This window comes from Ascaphus truei, chromosome 1, assembly GCF_040206685.1.
Source record: "Ascaphus truei isolate aAscTru1 chromosome 1, aAscTru1.hap1, whole genome shotgun sequence".
In the NCBI taxonomy this organism is placed as follows: domain Eukaryota; kingdom Metazoa; phylum Chordata; class Amphibia; order Anura; family Ascaphidae; genus Ascaphus; species Ascaphus truei.
In genome coordinates this window covers 435,402,470-435,421,448 of record NC_134483.1, presented here as the reverse complement: position 1 = coordinate 435,421,448, position 18,979 = coordinate 435,402,470, and the positions used below count along the sequence as shown (strand labels likewise).

The following is an 18,979-nucleotide window of genomic DNA, read 5'->3' as shown; positions in this document are numbered from 1 at the left end:
GAATCTCAGATGCCGGGCCTCCCTGTCTAACGCATACGTGACCCGGATGGCAGAGTACAGGTTTGGCATCGCAAAAACGATCCCGAGGTAGAGACTGTAACATTGGCCAGTGAGCCAGAGGGATCTGAAGAGAACTCAGAATCCGTGATGGACACCAACGAGGATCCTGTGGATCTTCTAGAGATCAAGGGGCACCTCCCGAAGGAGCAATGGGTAATGGGCCCAGGCCGCATACACCTCAGTTGCACCAACTAGCCATCCTTTGGACCCCAGGAGTCTGGACTTTGTGCTTGAAAGAGACTTTGTTGAGACTTTGCGTAGAGGTACCCCCTATGTCCGAGCCAGAGCCTCAAGCTCTTGATTGCTACTCCCCAGAGGGAGTCACGGAAGAAGAGTTTCACAGGAGCCAGCGAATAAGACGCCCCCCACTAGAGTGGCTTACGATCAGTTAGTGGCACCCCACTATGAGTCTCAGCAGCTGGCGCAGAGCAAACTAGCCTCCATTATCACGATGTTCACCGAGTTATTCAATCTGGTTTAACGTTATGCATGTTACGTTGTATATGTAACACTGCATTTTCCATTGTGTAACATGTGTGCGTGTGTTGTTCCCAAGCGGGATGTTGGGTTTTCCACCAGTGGGAGGATGTAGCCAGATCCCCCCCTTGGTCGTCATGTACCCCCTTGTACCTGGCTGCGGCGGTTGCGTGGGAGCGTAGTGTAGGGAGCGTTGCGGTGAGGCTGCGGCTTTTAAGGGAGGCGTACAGGGAGTGTGACGACTGGTGAGCTGGTCGCCGGGGGCGCCGCCATCTTGCCGATGCTCGCGCATTCGCAGTAGACCAATCGCGCAATCAGGAACCAAGTTGCAGCAGCCATATTGGTACACCTGATACGCAGGAGGCATATAGTAGCGGCGGCCATTACATAAAGGGCTTCGCAAGGGACTACAACCCCAGAAGCCCGAGGGGCTGTTAGTAAGGCGGCAAAGAACAGCCAATAGGGCTGCAGAAATTTTATGCCCTAAGATTGCTACATTTGGCACGCTGAGAGCCATGTCACTCGGGAGCTGGACAGAAGAGGGTAAGGTAGTTTCTCAGGTGCCAGTGGCCCTGAGACTAGGCCTAGATTTCCCCTTCTGGCCCCAACTAGGTCCCGACTCTCCTTAGACACTGCACAGAGGAGACAGACACCACGTGGTGACTGCGGCCTGCGGTCTGGGACCAGACCCAGGCGTATCGATTATCAGAGACTTGATAGGGATACAATCCAATGGGAGGTCCCTCCGGAGGCGTATGCCTGAGAATCCAAGCGGTGTGGGACCATGTCGCTGAACAGCGGAACCATCAGTCAAGGCAGCCTGGTCTGGACTGAGAACAGGGAGGTATCCCAATCACAAAGTGCACCAACGGCCATACATACTGTGGCCAGCGCTGTCACACACTTGGGGTGGAAGGGGAAATTGTGGGCTGTACACTGGTGCCCCTGCACCCGAGTACTGTGGGGTTACTCTGCGGGTCTGTACATATATATATTGCAATGTGTTGCATTATTTGTGTTATACGTTCTTACCCAATAAATACTGTTATATATATATACCCTGGTGTATAATTACTGATTATATTGTCTTGGGATGGGCTATCCCACTGTGTGAGGATCCTTCCCAGGTGGACACGCTGTTAGCATACACGTTACATACACCCGAGGCTCCCATTGGCGGAGGATCAGGCCTCCAGTTTGCCAGTCAGGAAATAGCAGCACACGTGGTCACACTAGACACGGGGAAAAAAGGGCTACACATATAACAATATGAAAAATTAGAGATAGTAATACTGTACATTACACATGGTGAAGGAAGGTGAGTTTAACACAAAGGCCTTTCTCAAAGTAAATTTAGTTTAATAGCACAGCACGCAATTAGGATAATAGTAGTGTTGCCTCAGTGTGAAGAGGGCAAACACCTGGTCAAGAGACATGATTTCTCCTCAAGCACTAATACTGTACTGTATATAGGCTAAGTCCCCGGTAGAGGCTGCTGCACGCACGCCTGGCATCCTGATGGCGTGTGCACAGCTTAAACCCCGCGATCTGCAGTCTGTAGGCAGCGATCAGAGGTGCGGGGTGCATGGCCAATACCTGAGGGTTGGGCGCTGCCATGACGTGGGGGGGTGGGGTGGCGGCAGTTATCATGATGTCAGGTACAAAGCCCAGCAGCTCAAAGCACAGCACCAGTACTGATCTCCAGAACTTATGTTCTATTCATTCCATGCAGATAGAAAGTCAAGCAGTAGATAGGTTTAATCCTGGATGAAAATGTAAGACCATAGAAAACAAGCAGAGATACAATGTGCCACATAACAACAAATTACATTCATTATATTATGGATATTAAAACAGCAATCAAATTCTTGGAATCTACATGTAGTAGGCTGCAGAATAAAGCAAAGCAAATTATAGATACATATTTTTCTCTATACTAATAAGTTCCACAAAACAGTATGGTTCCTGATAATATTTACAGGTGATAATCATCCCTGTCAGACCCTCCTGCATATTGTCATCTGAAAATATTTACACTTTAATTCCTCCATCAGTGCAGGAGTTTCCACTGAAAACTTCCTGGGGAGGCATTTTAACATAACTTTCGTATTCTATTTATTCATGTGTATAAACTGATGTACACAGGCCATAGGAAAGACGATAAAATCCATCTTATAAATAATTGTATGTGTAGTCAGTATGTCAATTGTCAGCTGCACCAACAAGCTGTATTGTATTGTATGTCTTTATTTATATAGCGCCATAAATGTACATAGCGCTTCACAGTAGTAATACATATCATATAAATAACAAATAATATAAATAACAGGTCATGGGAATAAGTGCTTCAGACATAAAAGTAACATTAAGGAAGAGGAGTCCCTGCTCTGAGGAGCTTACAGTGTAATTGGTAGGTAGGGAGCACGTACAGAGACAGCAGGAGGGAATTCTAGTAAGCGCGTCTGCAGGGGACCAAGCTATATGTATCATGTGTCCAGGATTATCCAGTGCTATTCATATGCTTCTTTAAGCAGATGTGTCTTAAGCTGCAGGTTCTGAGTTTTAACCAACAGAAGCAGGACACAGACAGTTGCAGGGTTAGAGCACAATGGACTATATTAATACAAACACACTTTTTCTCCTCTCCTGGTTTTCAAAAAGCTGTGCTCCCATTGGTGAACAGTAGCTGCGCTCCCATTGGTCTAATGTAAATGCCTCCTATAGGCTCCCGGCGCATCACGTGATCGCGTTGCCACACGGGAACACAATCGAGTTGTATCCCCTGCTGGCGCGCCAAAGCACAAAGACGGCCAACAAGCAAGGAGACACCGTGGCCTGCTAGTATGAAGGTGAGTGATTGGTGTGTGGCGCGCACGCTGCCGTCACCACCAGGGACCTAGCCATATACTGTACTTGAAGAAAACAGTATCCCTATTCCATTCTTTCATCATTCTTACGCATGCATTTTAAAATGTTATCCCGCCTTAGCTGTGTCTTTTTGTCAGCATTTTCCTGTTATCTCCTTTCTGTGGCTTAGTGTAGGGGGGTGGCTGGTCTTTGATGTGTTTAGCAGATTTAGGTTACTCAAGGTAATCGTGTTGCAAAAGTCTTATCTTCAGGAAGGTCAATTGTCCAATTCGTGCCTGCATCTTAATAAGAATAAAAATAATATTTTGATTATCTTTAAACTAACCCCATTCTGCATTCAGACTTTAACCCATACCCTTGCTGATTCATCCTTGCACATATTCATTATTTTGCTCAGTCTCTCCTATGGGGGTCTTTTATCATTTGTTTTTGAAGTGAAACTTCCTTAGTGGCACCTCATTCGAACTGGGGCAAAAATGGATTGTGGAGACAGAAATGAAACGGATGTGACGTCAGTGCTGGCAGTTGAGGCCGGGCTGTGTTCTGGCTCAGCCCGACCCCAACACTGACATCACACCCGCTCCACAAATCGCCGCCGGCGCCGCTCCTGATGGCCGCCGCAACCCCCACACGGCCGCTGACATAAGCGGCGCCGCTCCTAACGGCTGCTGTTCCCCGCTGGCTGCCTGCTGCCATGCCCTCAGCCCTGGTCGCTCCAGCACATGCGTGCCGCCATTCCCCCCAGATGCATTGTTACAGCAGCTCCCCGGGGGGCTGGAGGCCGCTGACCCGGCTGCCGGAGGAAACCAACACCAATGGCTGCGGGGTCTGCATGCTGCGCAACTGTGCTGCTATTGGGGGCGAGTCAGCGTCCGCCATTGCCGCTCCCGCTCCCATGCCGCGCATGCGCAGCTGTGATGGCGGCAGAAGAGGCTGTTGGTGTTGGCTGTGCAAGGGAATGCGTCCCCCACAGCACCATCAGAGGGGGGTGAGGAAGATCGCCCCACGCGCATTTTCGTACCCTCCTGTAACCCCCTTGTGGCCCCGTACCTCCGCCGGGAGCCTCCTGCAGCAGGAAAGGCTCTGATGTCTCTGGCGCGGGCTACAATATCCCTGTCCTGTGCCCCCTCCGGTACCGGGGAGGCAGGAAGCAGCGTGGCCTGCCGGGAGGAAGGTCTGGAGAGCGGCAGCAGCGAGGCCTGCCGGGAGGAAGGCCCGGAGGGCGGCGGCAGCAGCAGCAGCAGCTGCGAGGAGGAGCCATGGTGAGGGAGACCCCCAATAATGTCCGAGCGGGGGACAGGGGAAAGGGTCACATAATCGGGGTGCAGCGAATGGGCGCATGTCAGGCTGAGACCCCCACTTCCGGGTTCCAGCCCGCTCAGTGCATTGTGGTACTTGTGGTTCTTGCTGAACACACACTTCCGGGTCCCCAGTCTCCTGGATGGAGACAGGTTCACTTGTGAGACAATGAGTGCAACCACCCCTGGGACGGGACCTCAGGCAGGGAGTAATGGGGGGATAGAATGCCAGGGCTGGCTCAGGACTGTGACCTGGGCTTAAGGACAGATGTATGAGGCACAGGGTCCAGGGGACCCTCTCCTGTCACTGTCCCCGCCCAGGGGTCCCTCCTCACCTGTCACTGTCCCCACCCAGGGGTCCCTCTCCTGTCACTGTCCCCGCCCAGGGGTCCCTCCTCACCTGTCACTGTCCCCACCCAGGGGTCTCTCCCCTGTCACTGTCCCCACCCAGGGGTCCCTCCTCACCTGTCACTGTCCCCACCCAGGGGTCCCTCCCCTGTCACTGTCCCCACCCAGGGGACCCTCTCCTGTCACTGTCCCCACCCAGGAAACCCTCTCCTGTCAGTGTTCATGTGCAAAGAGGGAGCTGCCCTGAAATCTGTGCACTGTGGGCAAATACCCTGCCCTCTATAGCCAATAGAGGGTAATTGTCTACCCAGCACCTGCCGTATCCTAGCAACAGACTGATACATACACACATACACTGACTGACACACATACACACACACACTGACTGACACACATACACACACACTGACTGACACACATACATACACACACTGACTGACACACATACACACACACTGACTGACACACACATACACACACACACACTGACTGATACACATACACACACACACTGTCTGACATACACATATACACTGTCTGACACACACACACACACACACACACTGACTGACACACACACACACACACACACACTGATTGACACATACACACAAGGAATTCACACTTAGTGCAAATAGCTAATACAGGGGATGTGTGCCGAGCACGCGCGTTATAAGTCAAATTTATTTGCGTTTTGTCAATGAAATTGTATTTTGATTTTTAATTAAAACATCACCAACACAAATACAATGTCTGTGACAAAAGTCAAAGAAGTTTCACTTACTATGCGCGTGCACAGCACACACAACTTTTTTTATTTAGTAGCACTCCTGGAAATCTCCCACCGAACTCCAGAGTTTCCTGAAGTTGAATTCTACTCAGTTAGATGAATATTTCATATTTTGGATAATAGAGAGGTTTGCAGTACACACCATCATTCCACTGAATAGTGTGTGTAGCCCATGTTCCCCCTCCCAGACACAGATCGTGCCTCTAAGGTGTATTGAGGGCTGGCTACATGTGTATGGTGGTGCATACCTGCTTGTAACAGGAGGGCCTGAGTCTCCCGCGTTGGTGTGGGGGATAACAGGGCCAGGCTTCTGGGTATATGCCTCCGTTCTTTAATGGTTGTGGTGCAGCGCCTCCATCTCCATAAGTTCCAGGGATGTGGGATAGGACCCTTACAGAGAGAACCCTGGTCCCAGGGCGAATGATCCAGCTCTCACACAGTCTCTTTGTGTAAAACAGCAATGTCTTTATTGTCTCTTAGCTCATACACAGCAGCAGTTCATTAGCAGCAGTACTTCACATATGAACAAGGTCTCGTCCTCCCTCCTCCTCCAGACTGTATCCCGGCAGGATGGTCTGGATGGGGCCTCAATACCCCTGCCTCCACCCCCAGGGTAGGCCCTATGGGTGAGGCTAGATATCCCCCCTCACCCCCTGCAGGGTGAGGGGCATTGGTCCACTTGTAGCTGTATCAGCTCTACTCAGATGGGGCTCTGAGCATCTCTTCCACGCACCGTTCTCACTCTACACATGGTCTCTCAGTTCAGCCATTTAGCTCTGCTGGGTTCTACTCCACTTCAGACCAGTACGTCACTCCTCAGCTCCCAGGACATACAGTAACTCCACAGACTCCCTCCAGACTCTCCACAGACTGACAAGCTGAACACTCAGCTTTCACAGGATCATCTCTCTCTCTCTCTCTGCTCCAACAGCACTCTCAGGCTGACGGTTCTCTCACTGCACAGAACAGACACACTGCTCTCCAGATTCTGAATGTCCAGCCAGACACTCCAACTCCACAGACAGAACTCTCACCGAACTCCTCAGACTCAACACCTTCCAGAACTGAACACACACACACACACAGGACAGCCCACTAAATAGATACAGCCCTGCCCCTTATGATGTCAGCAGGACCCCCCCCCCCCCACCCCGCTGTGTCTATGCCTTCCACACAGTCAGGGGCCTACCTCTATCACTCAAAGCAGGGCTTGGTGAGGGGGGGAAACCCATGGTTACTACTGGCGCCTGCCCTTACCAGGGCTTACTCCAGTAGGAGAAGGATAAGTAGCCCGCTCTTTCTTACAGGGGCTACATGTGAAAGAAAATTGTGGTAACATTAGTAAGAACCAGGAGTCGGGCTATCATCCGGTCATTGCCCATTTGCTAAAGTCCAGTCTGGTAATCTCAAACTGAATGGCACTAAATAGCACTTAATCTCTAGAACCTATACAGAATAAAATATGAAGGAACACCAGCACAAATGTAACAATACCCCCCCCACACACACACACACACACACACACACCCGGGGGAAAAAATATTACTGTAGGTGAAACACAATCATATCAACATGTCGGTCCTCTGCGGAACATTCTTTAGGATGAGGACAGAAATATCAATATGGCTGTGTTTCTCCTAATATGATTTGCTAAATTGCATTTATTGTGCTGGTATTTCTTCATATTTTTCTTTAATTGCATAACTATTTATAACATGCACTAAGTCTTTAGGACCCTATTTATGAAACCTTTACAATACTGTACTAACCCCTACATCTTGTCAATGTAGATCCTGCATTCTCCTGACTCCATGACCTAAGATCCATGATTGATTGTTTGGGCAGCAGGGAGGTTGCTGACGGCTAAATGCTTTTAGAACTAGGGGAACATAGCAGCGGAACTGGGGAGTCTCCCTGGGAATGAAAATAAATAAATAAATACAGTTTTTGATAAATGCTCATTTCAAGGGAAATGTAAAAAATGACAAGCATTCAAGACCAAAAGAGATGCTCTGCTTGAAAACAAAAATATTATCATGTCTTAAGTTATAAGGGAAAAACAGCAGTCTAACTGATACAACTGAAGATGAGTGACACTTCATTTATAACGTATTTACTGTAATATATTCTGTTACTTTGTTCTATGATATGTTATTGTTTGAATTATGTTTTCCAGTTGTCTGGAGTTCTTGGGACCACGTAATGGTGGGGGGGGGGGGAAAGAGGCTACCTCAAAAGCTTTTTTTCTAGAGTAGACAGACAACATGTTGGTTTGAAACGTTGAAGCATTTCCAGGAAGCAGTTCTCGGAGGAGAACTAAAATGGGAGATGTTTTTAATAAATGTTGAAGACGGTTAAACTTGAGTACCTAAGGAAGGATGTGACATGCAGTTAAACATTACTGGAGATCTGAATTCTGGCATTTTACCAAAAGATGCTTCCACACTGAATGGAGGTAACAAAAAGTCAACAGATAGGCTTCAACATTTCTAAATAAATATTACAAGATATGCAACCAAATGAAATACTGCATAAAGATTCACTCTGCAGTAAAATGATAGTTAAATAAAATAGCCAATTTAATTTTTATTGTATATCAAAATGTATCATTCAAACAATGTGTATTATATTGCTTGTTTATACAGGTCACTGTGAATTAGCTCATCTACTAATATACTCGGGTTGCAACCCAAGACAATCAGATAACTTTGGACAGGTAAGTCATGCTTTTGTTTTTATTTATCTGCAGCCAACTCCCGTTTCCTTGAATACAGCATTTAAACTGTTTTAGTTGGAATTGGGCTTCAGGACTCTAATATCTCAAGGTATTTATATTGTTTACATGTGCTTATGTGGTCCCACGTCAGTAGCACTGCTGTAAATAATTAAATAATACATTTGCAATACAGGCGGTCCGCGGTTATCCAACGGAATCCGTCCTGCAAATCGCCATCAGATAGCAAAACGTTGGATTGCGAATCCAATGTTAATCCACAGCAGCGAGAGTCGGATAATCCATTCCGACGTCGGATAATATGTTCCGCGGAATGCACTATGACACGTCGGATAATAGGTTCGACGCATAACAGAACGACGGATAGCGAGGACCACCTGTATAAGGAAGTGCTGACTAAAACTGGCCTTTATACTACTATGGCGTGGGATCATCCTACATTTGTCTTATCACTATAGCAATGCAGTTATGCTTACTGCTCTGGAAAGGGGAATGTTTAATGCTAAACCAGGAATGCTCAAGCTCAGTCTTCAAGGTCCATCAATAGGTCAGTTTTCAAGATTCTACTAATTAATACCTATTTTGTTACTCTGGCTTTAATTCCGACTAAGATTACTTTCTGAGGTCTAAAAACCTGGCCAGTTAGTAGCCCTCGAGGACTGAACTGGAGGAGCCCTGTACTAAATGTTTAACCAAAATGATCAAAGCATTCAGAGTAATTTCCTGTTTTTTTTTTGTTTTTTTTGTTTTTCAGTAGAATGCACAGTTACATAGTAGATGAGGTTGAAAAAAAGACATATGTCCATTAAGTTCAACCTATATGAATTTAGACAGATACTTATCCTATATTTGTATTTATAGTACTGTATATTGATCCAGAGTAAGGCAAACAAAAAAACCCCAGTGCAACATCATCTAATTCTGTCTCATAAGGGGGAAATTAAATTCCTTCTTGACTCCAATAAGGGCAATCTACCTATTACCATTTTTGTGATATTTGACATGAATCATATTTTGTGAATGTTCAGCACAGTTTTTCCCCTACGTTGGGAATTTACATTATGGTTTACAGCTGCTGTATCAATACAACATCAACAGATGTGGGGAAGGCTTTCCAGCCACAAAAATGACAACCAATATTTTCTCTAACATTTCTTTGACTCATAAAAAATGTAGCAAACATACCTGTCATAGTAAATATATTAATTGTACTGTGTTTGTGATACACTCAAAGATTCATTTTAAAATACTTTCAGTATTAATGTTGAATGTTAAAACACATACATGCATATGAAATATTAGCTGAAGACATACTTTCTGTGTTGATTGATGTTAGCTGAGAGTCTGCTTATACTGTATCTTGTGATAAATTAAGAACAAATAGAGCCTCTTCCAAGCCTCCATGTACATGATGTTTGCAGTAGGCCTGTCCATCTCAGCACATAGCTTGGTTACTGGACAATCCAAACTCCTCTATAGTCACTTTACTTTCAAACTTAAATTCATTTAATGTTTTGCGGTAGATAAATCACGGCTCAATCGACACAAATGAAACATGAACAAACTGTAGCTTGTAATACATAAATTATACATGAACAAACAATTACAAAAAAAATTGTTTTTAATATTGGCATGTCAGTGAGTGACAGTAGTATTCCTAATGCGAGTATGCAAGGGACAATTTAGGAAAGGGTATGTTTGTTAAGATCTTTGCATCGTCTGAATACTGAAAGGTCAGCAACCTAGAATATGTAATATTCAGGATAAAGGTTTTAGATCTTACCGCACTCCGTTTAGATAATTGCAGTGGGTGTAATTTTTCTTCGTAAGGTGCAGGCAGTTGAGTGGTTGGGATCCCACTTTGCCACGTAGTAATACGTGGAAATGGATATCTTTGGTTACCGTACTATTCTAATATAGTCTTACACAAGACATTTTAGCATAAAAAACTGTTTATTTGTAGGTTGCAAACGCATAACATTTCGGGAATCGCCCTTCCTCAGGTAAAATATTTAAAACCAAAGATATCCAGCCCTGAATATTTAATATTGAGATGCTGAGTTTGCCTCCAAGTACACCATGGAAAAGCATAGAAGGATAAGTGGTTTGCCCAACAAACAGAGAGAACCTCAAAGTGTGTGAAAGTAAAAATGAATCACTAATTAACACAGAAAAGCACCTTGGGAACAGGAGGAAGTGATTTCCAAGTGATCTCTCTAGCACGTTTGGTCTGTATAGCCACATTACTCTAAGCATATCATTTTGTCATTTGTAGACTTTGCTGGACTGTGGTCAGGTTCTCTATGTTGGTCTGTACAGCCATACAACTGTAGCATTTTTTCCTAAGCGTATCTTGCTGGACTGTGTGTGCTTGAGTACTTTGGACATTACCTAGATTAATGTGGTTTATTTTTGTTAACCCCTGCTAGGAGGCTTCCATGTCCCATTAACCCCTATTTGGATACATTCATGCCTTATTAACCCTTGCTAGGATATTACCTTGTGTTAACCCCTGTTAGGAGGCATTCATGTCCCATTAACCCCTATTTGGATTCATTCATGCCTTATTAACCCTTGTTAGGATACTACCTGGTTACATTATTCCCTACTAGGATACATCCATGTCTCATTGCCCATTTGTTTTTGGTGCTTTCTTTGGGAGACGTGTATAGGGACTAGGGAAGTACCATTAGATACCCTGTGTCTTTTGGGAACGGACCTGAAGAAGGGGTTCATACCCCGAAACATTGCCGACCCCCTTTTCCCCTATACTTTTACGTTTGTTCATCCCACCCCTTCCCTCCCTCCCCCTTTTTGTATTGTGGTTTTTTCACTCACTTTGTATTTTGCTCATTAAACTTTTTGGTTCACCATTCCCCCATTTTCCTTCTTTTGTGTGCTGGGAACATTTATTATTTTTTAGTATTTTGCTTAGGAGGAATTAGGGTCCCCGTTGTTCCACATTGCACCTATTACCCTTTATACATTTTTATGTGTGCTGTCTATACTTTGTCCTTACTAATTAAACAGGGGTGCGCAAACTTTTCCCCATGTGCACCCCTGCCTGCTCTCCTTGGCGCCTCGCGCCACCCTTGCCCCCCCGCTCAACCCCTGCGTCAAATGATATGTGAGGTCATGTTGCAATGGTACCGTGACGTCACGTGACCCTCGTTACCAGGACGATGCGTCGTGGGAAGGTAAGTATGTTATAGAGGCCTCGCGCGGTCCCCCGGCATTTAATTTAAATGCCTGGGGGCAGAGTGCGGGACCTCTATAACTGCCGTGCCCCCCCTCCCAGAAAATCTAGCACCGCTTCAGGGGGCGTGCCCCCCAGTTTGCGCACTGCTGAATTAACATATTCAGATTTGGTCTATTGTTTGAAGTGGAGTTTTTGTATTTTTAACTTTGTTTACTGCTGGTTTAGAGTTGGACAATGAGTGAAATGTCCCCAGCTTTGTTGATACCACTAACAGTGATAAAATAAGAGCAGGATAAACTGCAGAAAGACTTGAATAAACTGGGAACATGGCAGATAAATTATGAAGTTTAATCTAGAATAAGTGATACAAATCAATAGGTTGCTACAAAGGCTACCAGAATTCTAATATGTGCAGCCGGCTCCCTCTGTGTGTGTGTTCTCCCCCTATTCCCCACACTCACCTTCAGGGCGGTAGGGTAGCGTGGCGGGGGCGCGCGAGCATCAGCTGAGCGTGTGAGTCAGAGAAGGGGGGCCGCGTTGTTCAGGAAGGTGAGCGGGTCGCGGAGGCTCTAGCGGCCCGGCAAGGAAAGGGCACCGTCATGCCTGTCCCCTTGCGCATGCGCAGTGCAATTGTGCGACGGGAGGCCCTCAGGGAGATCGTGCATGCGCAGTACAAGCGTGCGAAATCCTACCAATCCGGAGAAGGCTCTGAGCAGGGACTACAAGTCCCATGAGCCTTAGGACACGTGACGCCAGGGAACCAATAGGGCGGTAGGATTCCCGTAGGAAGGGGAAGGAGTAGGTTGCAGCGGAGCACATTTGCTCAGTCAGGACCAGGAAGAGCTAAGGGTAGGTGTGGAGTGCAGGGGTCTGTGACCCACTGCATTAGGCCAGCAGCCCCCTAGGTCCCAGATAGGCCCTGAGACACCCTGTAGTTTGTGTTGTGCTTCAGGGACAGGCCCTAGCATAGGGACCCTGCCCCATTATTGTTGCATAGTGATAGTTAGTGACACAGCGGATGCTGCACTCCCAGAGAGAGACTATCTTCAGGGTGGGACCGCCCCTGACGGATCATCATGCTGGTGAAGCCAGGACTTCGCACAGGAGGTCGGCGGATCCTTTTTGAAGATATTTAAGGGCCCAGGTGCCGTCGCACTGGGCAGGTGTCGTTTCTTATGTGCACCAACATACCGGTACATCAGGCACTGACCACGCCAGGGTGAAAGAGTCACACTTGGGGACACTCGGTGGGCGGAGTGACTAAGGGGACTCACAGGTATTAAGGACACGATGTGGGGACACGGTGAAGGGTAGCGCCCTGCGAGGTGCGTTGGCTAGTTGTGCTATTAGAGATATCAGGGACTGAACCCTAAATAACTGGTGCTACAACTAAGCAGGTATAGTGGGTATGTAGAAGACAGAGTCTGTACACCGCAGCAACAGATAAAATTCTTATAATGTCCATGAATCAACCTCCATTATGAACCCATGCAACCTAGATGGGGGGCTTTAAAAGCAAGGCTGGTAGAAGTACAGTGGAGCCCTATCTAGACAGAGCCCCAGAGTAAGTCACGGATCCAGCTACTGCTTGCCTCACCTGCATCCGGTCAAACGGAGGGTTTCTCAGCCGGTATACGTCATGGGATGAACCGTGGAGCTGCCGGATGATGCTGGAGAAAAAGCATTGCTGCTGTTGCTGGTACTCTTTGATAAAGTTCTATCTATAGAACGAAACGCGTCAGAGTTTCACAGCCTATGTGGACACCTTTTTTCTTTTGATGTAATAAAAGTTTTTTCATTTTTACGCGCTTGGTTGGAGTTCTACAGAGGAGCAGTGACCGCCGAGTTCTTTTTCTCCTTACCTAGTTGTGCTATTAGTGGGAACTGGTCGGATGCATCTTCATACACCTTATAGTGATAAGTATATATATGCTCAGTAAAGTCTGTTTTTGTTCTATTATACAAAGTGTGTGTTATTGGGTTGTGTCCTGCGAGGGACTCCTCCCGCAAGGTCGGGATCCTTCCCAGGTGGAGGCGTTGCACCACGAGTATTGTGAATATATATACCCCAGGCTCCCAGAGCGGAGTCTTAGGCTCCTGTGAGCCATACAGGTACATACAGCAATAGTAGCTTCTGTGTTTAGAGGGAAACAGTGCTACACATGCATATTATAAAGTGTTCATCTGAGACAGCAGAGGATCATCTTACACCTGTCTAAATGTCTACTTAGCTTACATCATGGTGAGGGGTTCTGAGCTCTTTACTATAACAAATTACATTGTCGAACCAGAAAAAGCTTAATGACAAGGTGCTCTTTAGGACATGTTCACAGTGGAAATGTTTACTCATTTTGGGCCACCCTGCAGCCCATTTACTTAAATGGGGCATAAAATGCCTTATGGCTTTGCACCGGTTAGTAAATATAGTCCTATATGTTAGACTACATGTAATGTTCAGTATATATTTGTATTATTTATAAATATTGTTTTAGTTTTAAATAGAAACGGTTAATATTGGAACTGCACATTCAGGAATTTAATGTTTTGAAGCAGTTTAAATTAAATTAATTTCAATACATGGAAGACAGAGAGATGCATACAAATTGTCATATTATCAGTACATAAACCAAATTCTTAGCCACTTATTCAGTATGCTGTGAAGCTGTCTTCCTCATGCTGTAAAACAAAGTCCTGCACAATTAAAATCGCATATTGCATATTGAAAGGGGGCCTTAAACACTTGCACATCAGCAACCACATTCAGGAAGTAATCGGAGAAACACATTATGCCTCGACATTCCATATTCCGAGCACTAGCTTCCCCCCTCCAATTACACACAACTTTCCATCGCTTCCAGTCCCCATGGGATCTCCAACCTCTTCTTCCCCATTACTATAGATCAGCTTAACTTAAAGGTTCTTACACATTTGTTTCTCAAATTGATCTTATGAAAACACATTCAAGTTAATAAGACCTATGCAGAGCTATTCTACGTAAGAATAAATTGGCATACTTAGGAGTAAATTGATCAGCCTGGGAGCTCTTTACCGGCACTTTGATGCGTCAGGATCTACATTAAATGCAGAGACACATTCTACAGAGGAAAGAAGACATTCATGGAGGAAAAGAGGGGAATAGAAACAGAGACTGGGAGGAAGACAGGAACAGGGAATATAACATGTGAAGGGAAGAGAGACAGTAATTGACAATTATAATAGATATGTAGCCAGTTCTCCCCTTGTTCCTCGGTATCCCCTTATCTTCCGCTTCAGTTGTGCGTGGGGGGGAGGCTGAGGGAGATGCCGGGTGCCCCCATCGCTGCAGGCGGACCCGGATAGGGAGTGCGAGGCTGCGAGCAGTGGAAGGAGAGCTCCGATGCCCCGGGGCTCGGGGCGGACACCAGTACAGGGCGTCATCATCTTGAATTGGTCGCGCATGCGAAAAAGGGTCCCAGCGGCCATTTGGAAGGTTGTGCGTGCGTGCGTGCACAGGGGCTTCACAGCAGCGGCAGCCATGTTAGCAATAGGCTCCGTGAGGGACTACAACTTCCAGCAGCCCAAGGGGGACCACGCCAGTCGGGAGCAAGACATCAAGGAGACAGGTAGTGTCTCAGGTGCCAGGAGCCCTGAGACTAGGCCAGATCTCCCCTTAGGCCCCAGCTAGGCCGAGACTCACACCAGATTGTGGCTGCTACATGGAAAGCCCATAGCTAGGGACATTTCCTCAGTAGCTGCCTATAGTGAGAGTAGAGAGACGCCACGCAGTGCCTGCGGTCTGGAGCCAGGTCCAGGCCTATCCATTACCAGAGACTCAACAGGGATACAATCCAGTGGGAAGTCCCACCAGAGGCGGACGCCTGAGGAACCACGCACGCCATGGGACACTTTGCGGCTCTGCGAACCTTCAGCCAAGACAGCTTGGTCTGGACTAAGACAAGGAAGGTATCGTCCAAAGTGCACCATCGGCCATACACACTGTGGGCAGCGCTGTAGCACACTTTGGGGTGGGGTTCCTGTTGTGGACATCGGGTGGTTCGGTGCCTAAGGCACCTCCTTACTTTGGGGAAACCTCACAGGTGGTGGGCTTACACTGTGGGAGTATTGTGTGGGTGCGACCTTGTATAGCCTTGCTATTATTAACATTAGTTATATGCCAGTAAATATAAGTTAGACATAGTGTGTGTGTGTGTGTGTGTGTGTGTGTGTGTGTGTGTGTGTGTGTGTGTGTGTGTGTGTGTGTGTGTGTGTGTGTGTGTGTGTGTGTGTGTGTGTGTGTGTGTGTTATCTATTACTAGTTGTCACGGGAGACCAGGTATTTACATCTTTTAAACCGTGTACAGATCATTGAGCAAAACAAGGAGTAAAATAAATTGTGATTTATTCCTTGGAAACAGACGTACACATAATGGATTACAATATACAGTGTTCGACAAACCTATACATTTGAACGCCACGGGCGAGTGGATTTAACATCGTGGTGAGCTCCTATTGGCCCAAGCAGCACACGTGTGGTACTAGGTGGCGAGTAGATTTTTTTGTTTGGCGAGTAGATTTTTTGGTGATTTGTCGACCACTGACAATATACAATGGAAAAACACACTTACTGGGGGTCTGGGTGAAAAAAATTGCCTTTCCTAGCTCCTACAGTCCATAAACAATGTCTTTGGGTTACTGGGGTTTAGCCCGCAAAGTCCTGGAACTCAAATTGGCATGACTTACCAGACGCCACTGCTGTAGCTCTTCCGGAGCTGCCAGATCCCTTGACCGGAAGAAAGCACCAAACGTCCTGGTACTCTTTTCGGTGTATAGTTCCAGCCGCGACCACTACATTCTCTTCTCAGAACTTGGCCCAGAAAAGTGGGACTTAGAAAATTTCTTGACTTAAAAATCTCTGAAGCCGGTCACTGCTATTTCTCCAAGAGCATCTTTTAGTGATTTCAAATTTGCCGCTGCTGTCTTGTCGCTTAGAATCTGAGGACCGAATTGGCTGCTGGCGTTCTTATAGTATTTCAGTCCCATTCATGAAATACTCCAGCCAATTCGAGCGTGGGAGAATTCCTACCAGCCAATCAGAGACTTGCCAGTCTACTGAAGCCGGGCAAGGATGGATTCGAAATCTGACAGGGGCATGCGCCAACTTGGCACTTCTGCCGCCTGTGAGTCAAAAGCCACCCATGGAGCTAGGCATCTCAAGGTCTGGGCGAATGGTAGTCCGATGACTCCCATTCATGCCAGGACGAGGGTACTTGAGTCTAACTCCTTCGCCCAAATGGCTTTACACCTTGGCAATCTCTGTGGCTTTCAACTCCGGGACCCGAGCAGACTCAGTAGCGCCAGGCTTGGTAGCCACAGGGTCTCTCGGAACTACAGACTTGGAAATCCCCAGCTCATATACAGGGCATAAATATCTACCATTATACACAATGTCAGAAATAAAAATATTTCACAATTTTGTCTAAGTCCTTCTTTTCATTGCTTTAACTGAAAAGATACACACGTACAGTTTCAGCGCTCCTAGACCATCCTATAAGAAAATGTGTAAAAAGTTGAACCAAATAATGCTTAGGTTCAATCTCAGAATTACTTTTCTAAACACATAGGAAATTGGACTTAGACATATAATCAGCTTGCAACCTTATTGATGGTTGAAGCAACCCAGAACCTCTATACTTGGTTCTGGTGATTGGAGCATATACTCGGGGACTCCCATTAACCTAGGGACCCCTCACTGTACCCAGGATACACATATCCCTATGCCCTCATTTACGTTTCTGGTCTGTGCTGAAGCAGGGAAACCTGGTGGTGAGTCACGTAACTGCTTTCCAGGGAGGATTTTGCCCGGAGGTCTGTATCTACATGTCCCCGGGAATCTGACCTGAAACCCGGACACATTTTTGGGGTGGCCAGCAACTCTGGACCCCTTCTATCTTGACACAATCCGACAACACCTTCACCGGAAAACCTACCCTGAAACTCATAGCCTGAGATCTCCACTGGTTAGCACTCCTGGAAAGGTAAAACACACAAATTCTTTATTACAACACAATGCATGTGCCATGACGGGGTTCAAGAGCTGACACTCTAATCTCCCCAGTATGGCTCGGAGGTAACTAGCCGGGCATAAGACCTTTATTTATGGCCTGGTTACCCCCTCACAGTCACACTGGTAGGTTCCTGTGAGAGGTTATCCTACTGCGTTAGGATCTCTCGCAGGTGGAGGCGCTGCATACCAACTAACGTAATCACCCCAGGCTCTCAGTGGTGGAGGATCAGGCCTCCTGTACGCCTGACAGGTAATCACCACAAGTAGTCTCTTTAGTCACGTGGAAAGAGGGCTACGGATATTATAGATGGATATTGTAGGTATAAAGGAGCATGACAAAAAAAGTAGGAGAGAGACATACATAAAAATATATATTTTGTGCCAACAATGTGAGCTTATATGACCACACTCTGATCCCATGCTTGCTAGCCAGCACTTTTAACCCCCCGCCCCCAACGTACACCTTATTTACTGCAGCCTCTCCCAACAGACTGCACACAACTGCCCCCCGCCCCTCACACAACTCCCTCTGCAAACCCTGAATAGGCACTAGCATTGCAATGCAGCAACACATTTTGGCAAGGAAAATGCATACCTCTGCTGTTTAGTCTCACTTGGCTCACAACAGCTTCATGCAACATTACCTACCTCTGATAATGAACCTGTTAGGTATCTTAACTTTGTTATTTCTTGTGGCCTCATGGAAATGTTACTCTATCCATTACAATCCCCTCCCTCCAGCCCCACACCCAATATCATTATACACTCTGGATTACTCAAATGCCTTGCACAATCTACTGAATGTTTATTTATTTTATTTATAAAATGTTGTACTAGGAAGTAATACATTGAGAGTTACCTCTCGTTTTCAAGTATGTCCTGGGCATAGAGAGAATGTTGGTGGAGAACTCTGAAAACCAGCACACCCACCACCGCTTACTCTAAAGGCAAAAGTCACACATGTACAACTTGCAAACAACTACTCAAATTTCAACTCAGACTGTTACTCTCTTTAGCAGGTGATATTGAACTTAACCCAGGCCCCCCTTTTCAACTCTGTCCCATACAACTGAGAATACCCCCTTCAAATTCCAAAAAGGTCTATCTGTCGCCCATATAAATATCCGGAGCCGGCAGCCCAAACTGGATTAACTAAGAGCAT

The 18,979-nt window shown here is 46.5% G+C and overlaps 1 protein-coding gene across 3 annotated transcripts in view; it reads left to right on the top strand.

Annotated features, from left to right (window-relative positions):
• LOC142503430 (uncharacterized) overlaps positions 1 to 18,979 on the top strand; it is a 48,662-nt gene that overhangs the window by 6,614 nt on the left and 23,069 nt on the right. For all 3 annotated transcript variants that reach the window (XR_012804019.1, XM_075615588.1, XM_075615598.1), the window contains exon 3: positions 8,487 to 8,557. Coding sequence is in view for 2 of the 3 variants with exons in the window: in XM_075615588.1 (XP_075471703.1) it covers positions 8,487 to 8,557 (71 nt within the window). In the remaining variant the exon portion in view is untranslated. The remainder of the gene's footprint in view (positions 1 to 8,486; positions 8,558 to 18,979) is intronic.